Source organism: Triticum aestivum, chromosome 6D (assembly GCF_018294505.1).
Source record: "Triticum aestivum cultivar Chinese Spring chromosome 6D, IWGSC CS RefSeq v2.1, whole genome shotgun sequence".
Classification (NCBI taxonomy): domain Eukaryota; kingdom Viridiplantae; phylum Streptophyta; class Magnoliopsida; order Poales; family Poaceae; genus Triticum; species Triticum aestivum.
The window spans coordinates 8,559,114-8,568,730 of record NC_057811.1 but is presented as its reverse complement, the minus strand read 5'-3'; the positions used below and the strand labels follow the sequence as shown (position 1 = coordinate 8,568,730).

General features: G+C 39.8%; 1 protein-coding gene across 2 annotated transcripts; it reads right to left on the bottom strand.

The window, feature by feature from the left end:
• Positions 1-4,806: 4,806 nt before the first annotated feature.
• On the bottom strand, positions 4,807-7,240 carry LOC123140725 (putative tRNA pseudouridine synthase C25B8.05). Of its 2 annotated transcripts, XR_006470059.1 has the most exons (6): positions 6,810-7,240; positions 6,468-6,739; positions 6,271-6,388; positions 6,003-6,126; positions 5,322-5,425; positions 4,807-5,002 (listed from the first exon to the last, which is right to left on the bottom strand). XR_006470059.1 is itself a non-coding variant. In XM_044560010.1 (5 exons), the coding sequence occupies exons 2-5, from the start codon at positions 6,578-6,580 to the stop codon at positions 5,412-5,414; spliced, it is 369 nt and encodes a 122-aa protein (XP_044415945.1). In that variant the 5' UTR covers positions 6,581-6,739; positions 6,810-7,240; the 3' UTR covers positions 5,279-5,411. The 2 variants fall into 2 exon arrangements, 1 of the variants encoding a protein (XP_044415945.1); XM_044560010.1 differs by lacking the exon at positions 4,807-5,002 and having other exon boundaries at positions 5,279-5,425.
• Between the last annotated feature and the right edge of the window lie 2,377 nt (positions 7,241-9,617).

Here is a 9,617-nt window from a genome sequence, read left to right as displayed (position 1 = left end):
CGTAATAGCCACCCATTTACGGATGACGTTTAACAAACCCCAAAGTTCATGAAGCAAGCATGAAGAAACTCGATACTCTCATGGTCTAAGGAATCATGCAAACGTTAACCATCTCTGTGTTATGTACCAATAAACTTGTGACGAATGAATCTCATAGCAAAACATCATGCCAGGTCGATTCAACACAAATGTTCTCTTAACATTATGCCCTCAAGGTTGCTGACATAGACATGCCCATGATCAGGAAAACATAACCATCATGCAACACTTGAGCTAGTCTTAGAGGCCAGACTAGGAATACATTTTACCGTTTATTATTCCACACGTGCATATGAGTCTTCCTCCGAGCCTCGTGGTTATTGCAGACTCGAGAACCATAGCAGTTATAGCATGGAACATAAACATAATTATGAACTCGGAGATAAATAATATCATTTATTATTGCCTCTAGGGCATATCTCCTACAATATAGAGCATACGGTTCACTCGGATGAACTGTTTGTGATTAGGCAACACAAAAGAAACGGCCAGCCAGATCAAGGTGTGTGTGATTGAGGGCATACGCTTCAGAAGGATTAACTGTTTGCGATTAGGCAACAGAACAGAAACGGGTCAGCCAGATCATAGTGTCTACGATTGATGGCATACACTTCACATGGATGAACTGTTTGCGATTAGCTACAACAAACTGAAACAGTTAGATAGATCAACGTGTGTGCGCTAAACGGGCACACACATCTATTATATATAAAAGTTATTTGACGGGTTAACCAATAAAAAGAGAAATAAGCTAGAAATTACGACAATAATTAGAATGGCTCCGGTTTGTAAGAAGGTTGTACCAAAACTTGTCCCAAATTGGACTAATTTTTTTACCACAACATGTTGGTGCTATGACATAACACCATGCCAAGTTTCATGATTTTGAGGCGAGTTTTGGATTTACAGTAATTTTAAAACCAGGTTTCTCAATGTTTACTGTCGAGTCGGCACCGCCCTGGATAGGCTTTTTCCTCGTGGGTCCCTGCTACCTCTTGAGCATGCGTTGGTTTTCCCTTGAAGATGAAAGGGTGATGCAGCAAAGTAGCGTAAGTATTTCCCTCAGTTTTTGAGAACCAAGGTATCAATCTAGTAGGAGATAACGCACAAGTCACCTAGTACCTGCACAAACAATTAAGAACCTTGCAACCAACGCGATAAAGGGGTTGTCAATACCTTCACGGTCACTCGCAAAAAGTGAGATCTAATAGAGATAGTAAAACAAATATTTTTGGTATTTTTGTTGTATAGATTGTAAAGTAAAGATTGTAAAATAGTAAACGAGATGCGATGTAAATAAAAGAGATGTAATATAATAGGACAGAGACCCGGGGGCCATAGGTTTCACTAGTGGCTTCTCTCAAGATAGCATATATTACGGTGGGTGAACAAATTACTGTCGTGCAATTGATAGAAAAATGAATAATTATGATGATATCTAAGGCAATGATCATGAACATAGGCATCACGTCCGTGTCAAGTAGACCGAAACGATTCTGCATCTACTACTATTACTCCACACATCGACCGCTATCCATAGCATGCATCTAGAGTATTAAGTTCTTAAGAATGGAGTAACGCATTAAGCAAGATGACATGATGTAGAGGGATAAACTCAAGCAATATGATATAAACCCCATTTTTTTATCCTCGATGGCAATAATACAATACGTGCCTTGCTTCCCCTACTGTCACTGGGAAAGGACACCGCAAGATTGAACCCAAAACTAAGCACTTCTCCCATTGCAAGAAAGATCAATATAGTAGGCCAAACTAAACCGATAATTCGAAGAGACTTGCAAAGATATCAAATCATGCATATAAGAATTCAGAAAAGAACCAAACAATATTAATAGATAATCTTGTTCATAAATCCACAATTCATCGGATCTCGGCAAACACACCGCAAAAGAGTAAACATCGAATAGATCTCCAAGGACATCGAGGAGAACTTTGTATTGAGAATCAAAGAGAGAGATGAAGCCATCTAGCTAATAACTATGGACCCGAAGGTCTGTGGTAAACTACTCACGCTTCATCGGAGAGGCTATGATGTTGATGTAGAAGCCCTCCGTGATCGATTCCCCCTCCGGCAGATCGTCGGAAAAGGCCCCAAGATGGGATCTCACGGGTACAGAAGGTTGCGGCGGTGGAAAAGTGGTTTCGTGGCTCTCCCTGATGTTTCTAGGGTATAAGAGTACATATAGGCGAAAGAACTACGTCGGTGGAGCTACGAGGGGCCCACGAGAGTGGGGGCGTGCCTACCCCCCTGGGCGCGCCCTCCTGCCTCGTGGCGTTCCAAACTTTGACTCCAAGTCTTCTGGATTGCTTTTGGTCCAAGAAAGATCATCGCGAAGGTTTCATTCCGTTTGGACTCCGTTTGGTATTCCTTTTTTGTGAAACTCTAAAATAGGCAAAAAAACAGAAATTGGCACTGGGCCTCCGGCTAATAGGTTAGTCCCAAAAATAATATAAAAGAGCATATTAAAGCCCATTAAACATCCAAAACAGATAATATAATAGCATGGAACAATAAAAAATTATAGATACGTTGGAGACGTATCAAGCATCCCCAAGCTTAATTCCTGCTCGTCCTCGAGTAGGTAAATGTTAAAAACATAATTTTTGATGTGGAATGCTACCTAACATAATTATCAATGTAATTTTCTTTATTGTGGCATGAATGTTCATATCTGAAAGATTCAAGACGAAAGTTTAATATTGACATAAAAACAATAATACTTCAAGCATACTAACAAAGCAATCATGTCTTCTCAAAATAACATGGCCAAAGAAAGCTATCCCTACAAAATTATATAGTCTGGCTATGCTCTATCTTCATCACACAAAATATTTAAATCATGCACAACCCCGATGACAAGCCAAGCAATTATTTCATACTTTTGATGTTCTCAACTTTTTCAATCTTCACACAATACATGAGTGTGAGCCATGGACATAGCACTCTAGGTGGAATAGAATGGTGGTTGTGGAGAAGACAAAAAGGAGGAAGATAGTCTCACATCAACTAGGCGTATCAACGGGCTATGGAGATGCCCATCAATAGATATCAATTGAGTGAGTAGGGATTGCCATGCAACGGATGCACTAGTGCCATAAGTTTATGAAAGCTCAACAAAAGAAACTAAGTGGGTGTGCATCCAACTTGCTTGCTCACGAAGACCTAGGGCACTTTGAGGAAGCCCATCATTGTAATATACAAGCCAAGTTCTATAACGAAAATTCCCAGTAGTATATGGAAGTGACAAAATAAGAGACTCTCTATCATGAAGATCACGGTGCTACTTTGAAGAACAAGTGTGGTAAAAGGATAGTAGCATTGCCCCTTCTCTCTTTTTCTCTCATTTTTTATTTTTTTTATTCAGGCCTTTTCTCTTTTTTTATGGCCTCTTTTTTTTCGTCCGGAGTCTCATCCTGACTTGTGGGGAGATCATAGTCTCCATCATCCTTTCCTCACTGGGACAATGCTCTAATAATGAAGATCATCACACTTTTATTTACTTACAACTCAAGAATTACAACTCGATACTTAGAACAAAATATGACTCTATATGAATGCCTCCGGCGGTGTACCGGGATGTGCAATGAATCAAGAGTGACATGTATGAAAGAATTATGACTGGTGGCTTTGCCATAAATGCGATGTCAACTACATGATCATGCAAAGCAATATGACAATGATGGAGCGTGTCATAATAAACGGAACGGTGGAAAGTTGCATGGCAATATATCTCGGAATGGTTATGGAATGCCATAATAGGTAGGTATGGTGGCTGTTTTAAGGAAGGTAAATGGTGGGTTTATGGTACTGGAGAAAGGTGCACGGTACTAGAGAGGCTAGCAATGGTGAAAGGGCGAGAGTGCGTATAATCCATGGACTCAATATTAGTCATAAAAAACTCACATACTTATTGCAAAAATCTATTAGTTATCGAAACGAAGTACTACGCGCATGCTCCTAGGGGATAGATTGGTAGGAAAAGACCATCGCTCGTCCCCGGCGGCCACTCATAAGAAAGACAATCAAAAAATAAATCATGCTCCGACTTCATCACATAACGGTTCACCATACGTTCATGCTATGGGAATCACAAACTTTAACACAAGTACCTTTCAAATTCACAACTACTCTACTAGCATGACTCTACCATCTTCATATCTCAAAACAATCATAATGAATCAAACTTCTCATAGTATTCAATGCACTTTATATGAAAGTTTTTATTATACCCATCTTGGATGCCCATCATATTAGGACTAGTTTTATAGCCAAAGCAAATTACCATGCTGTTTTAAAAGACTATCAAAATAATATAAATAACACATGAGAGATCAATAATTTCTACAAAATAAAACCACCACCGTGCTCTAAAAAGCACTACTAGGAAAAAGGCTACTAGCAGCGCGGGTAAAATGGCTACTAGTAGCGCAGGTACCCGCGCTACTAGTATCGCACTACAGCTAAAAGTTAGCAGTAGCGCAGGGTAAACCCACGCTACTACTAACATTTTACTAGTAGCGCGGTTGTCACCTGCGCTACTGCTATTTCGCACCCATGCTACTACTAATGAAATAGTAGTAGCGCGTCTATAATACTACACGCTACTAGTATCCTAAATACTAGTAGCGCTCTGTTCCCCCACGCTACTACTAACTAATTAGGAATTAAATAAAATAAAATCCATCAATTCCATTTTATGCATACAATTCTAAATACTAAAACAAGCCCAGATTTGTAATAAACCTGCAGCATTACATATCATTACAAATTGAAGATTTATAGTAAACTTGGAGCTAGTGCAAACACAGTCGAAAGCAAACAAAAATGCATAAAAACATCAAACAGTGGCATTCTATCCCTCCAAATGATGTGCTCCCTCTCCATCCTTGCAATCATCTTCTTCTCCCTTATGTGCTTCTCCCATTTATGAATCCAAGATTTCTGTACAGAGCAAAGAAAACAAATAAAATTAAATTTCAGCAGACATATATTTCCTTGCATGTTGTGCAGTAGCTACGGGAATAAATATACGAAAACGAAAAAGTGAGTGATTTCTATCAACAAGAGATCGCCTATGTAATATCTACAAACAAATGAACCTGCTACGTACACCAACTCATATCATGTCTTACATTGATATTCTCCACGTGTTACATATATACACCATCAACTATTTGTAATAAAGTATTTGTCAATGACTAATTGGGTTCTTTAAACTTCTAAGGGAAAGAAAGATGCCATGGCCTTGCTCGCTGCTAACCTGAATGGATGAAAGGGACATGCTTTGGAGTCTGGAGTACTTTGGAATGAATTTGAGAGTGTCACTTATAGCACTGGATGCCACAAAGGTCTAAATGTATGTACCTGGAATAGATAAACAGGTCAAAGCCTCATCAAATATGGCAGCTTGGAGCATATACTGATGGTATTCATCCTTCAAGTGTTCAATCAAAGCCTGACTGGCATCTAAACAGGAATAATAGTGTACTGGAATTAGTTATGTCACACAAAAACTAGAATTATTGTAGATAGATAATATAAACCCTAGATGGTCTTCACTTTACTCAATATAACAGAACTGAAATCAGTATTTCCGAAATGAAGGTTTCATTTTTGTGAAAATACAATACCATGGTCATAAGTTATATGACACGAGTACATTTCATTTACTGTCAAGCAATTGTATCCGACTGCTGTTAAATCTTATTTAATTTTAAGCATGCACAATTAACCAAAGCAGGATGATATAATGCTCACTATGATCTACAATCTCACTATTTCCACAATATAATCAATATACTGGAAGCAGCAGGAAAATCATAGAGTTCACCGAGCAAGGAATGAAGACACGATGTTAGCAGATCATAGTACAACAATATTTCAAGGCTGAAAATGCTCCCTGGAAGGTACAGAGTCAAACACCAAATTTTCAGAGACATACCTGATGAACACATGAAGCTAACTCTATCGAATAGACAAGATCGTAGAATCAATGGAAGCTCTGGTGCCATTGTATATTGAGGTTTTCTAGGTGTCCTGGTAATATCCAGCAATGAATCAACTACCTGTACCAAAATAAACGAGCTACCGAATGTAAATAATCCAAACAAATGACATAAGGGAATTTTCGTGCCAAGTTCAATTGTGTAATTCACTTTACTGTTCGAAAAAACAAAGGAAGCTTCAGAAAGAGGGAAAAAAAGACTCACACTAGGTGATTCAAGGCCTTGACCTACAAGAAAAAGAACAGCTACCATGCAACAAACTTGATGCCACAGAAAGGCGCTACCCCTGATATTCATGAACCATAGCTCATCATGGTTGGACCTTGAAAATACAGAGCACTTCCATTATTTAGTCCAAGTAACTAGAAAGAAAGGAGAGTTTGAGCGAAATGCAATTTAACCTTTGGTCACACGCAGAAATAGTAAAATCTGTAATGCATCGCTTGTAATTGCTCACGTTTGCTGCATCCATCTTACAGAAATTCCTTAAGTCATGTTCCCCTTGCTTGGTCATTTTGTCAAACACCTTCTGTGCAGTGCCGCTTAGAGGAAACCAATCGAAGGAGATAGATCACAACAGCAAGAGTCAGGGCGTGCTTTGGATTCACTTGATGCCCACGACTAGCAGATGATCTGTGCTGCCTCCTTGCCCCGCCTGGCACCACGATGGACTCTGAACAACCACCAAGGAGATTGAGCTGATGGCAACGATATTGGAAGCGAAGGGCGGCGGCTGCAGTCACCTCTTTGGGGTGGTCGAAGTCACCTTCTGCGGCCCCCTCCGGACCTGGAGGCAGCGAGGTGGTCCTGCTCTGTGCGACCTCCTGCAGGACGTTTGGCGCCGGCGTCGCCTCGGTCGAGACGAGGAGTGGAGGAGCCGGATGCGCTGGCCCCCCGCGGCGGCGTCGCCTCGGTCGCTGGTCCGAGAGACTGGGACGAGAAGGAGTGCAGGAGGCGGAGGCGCTGGCCCCACGCAGCGGCGAAGGCGACGGGGAAGCGGCGGCGCGCGGCGAGGAGGAGGCCCGAGCCCCCGGAGCTCGCGGAGGTGCAGGCCGCCAAACGGAGGAGCGACTGGAGGGACGACCGCGGTGGCATGGCGAGGCGGAGTGGCGGCTAGGGTTCCGGGGCACGGGGCATGGGTCAGGCGAGACGGAGGGGAATTTGGGCTTCGGCCTCCGCGAGCTGTGTGTGTATACATGTGTTCGTGGTTCTATAGTAGTAGCCCTGGGTTTATACCCCACGCTACTACTACGGCCTGTCGCGGGAGCCACGATGGAGACACCTTAGTACTAGCGTGGGGTTTATACACCGCGTTATTACTACCAACTTAGTAGTAGCGTGGGTTTATAACCCGCGCTACTACTACTGCTTGTCCCGGAGGGCACGGTGAAGAACACTTTGTAGCAGCGCGGGTTTATACCCCTCGCTACTACTATCAACTTAGTAGTAGCGTAGGTTTTATACACTCGCTACTACTAATTAGCAGTAGCACCTTTTTTTAGACCACGCTACTGATAAACTTTTGTGTATAAGGTTTTCCCTAGTAGTGAAGATATAAGTGAAGCACTAGATCAAAATTATCTAGCTCAAAAGATATAAGTGAAGCACATAGAGTATTCTAATAAATTCTGATTCATGCGTGTTTCTCTTAAAAGGTGTGTACAGCAAAGATGATTGTGGTAAACTAAAAGACAAATACGCAAATCATACAAGACGCTCCAAGCAAAACACATATCATGTGGTGAATAAAAATATAGCCTCAAGTAAAGTTACCGATAGACGAAGACGAAAGAGGGGATGCCTTCTTGGGCATCCCAAGCTTAGGCTTTTAGTTGTCTTTAAATTTTACCTTGGGGTGCCTTGGTCATCCCCAAGCTTAGGCTCTTGCCACTCCTTATTCCAAAATCCATCAAATCTTTACCAAAAACTTGAAAACTTAACAATACAAAACTCAACAGAAAACTCGTGAGCTCCGTTAGTATAAGAAATTAAACCACCACTTTAAGGAACTGTAATGAACTCATTATTTATTTATATTGGTGTTAAACCTACTGTATTTCAACTTCTCTATGGTTCATACCCCCCGATACTACTCATATATTCATCAAAATAAGCAAACAACACACGAAAAACAGAATCTGTCAAAAACAGAACAGTCTATAGCAATCTGTAACTTTCGAATACTTATGTAACTCCAAAAATTCTGAAAAATTAGTAAGACCTGAGCAATTTGTATATTAATCTACTGCAAAAAAAATTAGCATTTTTCCATGCTCTTATATAAAATAATAATTGTTTTCGTGGGCGCATAAGTTTCTGTTTTTCAGCAGGATTAAACAACTATCACCCAAGAAGATCCTAAAGGTTTTACTTGGCACTAACACTAATTAAAACACAAAAAACACAATCATAACAGTAGCATAATTGTGTAAACACTCAAGAGCAGAAAGCAAAAAGCAAAAAATAAATTTTATTCATTGGTTGCCTCCCAACAAGCGCTATAGTTTTACGCCCTTAGCTAGGCATAATTTTTATTTATGCCCACAAGGATGATAATAATTGAAACATAAAAAGAGCATCATAAAATATGTGATGAACACATTTAAGTCTAACATACTTTCTATGTATAGGAATTTTATAGGAAAACAAATTAGCAAGACAAGGAAGATCTAGCATATGCATGGAAGAAAACAATAGCAATCTCAACATGAAGAGAGGTAATTTAGTAACATGAAATTTTCTACGACCATATTTCTCTCTCTCATAATAATTACATGTGGGATCATATTCAAACTCAACAATATAGCTATGACATAAAATATTCTCTACATGATCCACATGTATGCAAAGTTGACACTCTTCCAAAGTAGTGGGATTATCATCAAATAAAGTCATGACGTCTCCAAGCCCACTTTTATAAAAAAATTCATAAGGTTGAACACTCTTCAAATATGTGGGATTATTTTTACCTAAAGTTGACTCTCTTCCAAACCCACTTTCAATATTTTTGCAAATAACATATTCATCATGAGGCTTAAATAAATTTTCAAGGTCGTAAGAAGAATAACCCCAATCATGATCATTGCAATAAGTAATAGACATATCAAAACAAGCATCCCCAAGCTTGGGTTTTGCATATCATTAGCACAGTTGACACTAACAGAATTTATAGTAAAATCATTGCAACAATGCTTTTCATTCAAGGAGCTATCATGAATCACTTCATAAATTTCTTCTTTCAACACTTCATCACAATTTTTAGATTCAAGATTTTCAAGCAAAACTTCATAGAGATAATCTAGTGCACTCAAATCACTAGCAATTGGCTCATCATAATTGGATCTTCTAAAAAGATTAGCAAGTGGATGAGGATCCATATCAATAGGTTTTTAGCAAGAAAAGATGCAAGCAAAAATAGAAGGCACATGACAACACAAGCAAACAAGAGATCTGACGAGAAAAAGGCTAACGAAAAAGAAGGCGAATAAAACGGCAAATTTTTGTGAAGTGCGGGAGAGGAAAACGAGAGGCGAATGGCAAATAATTTAATG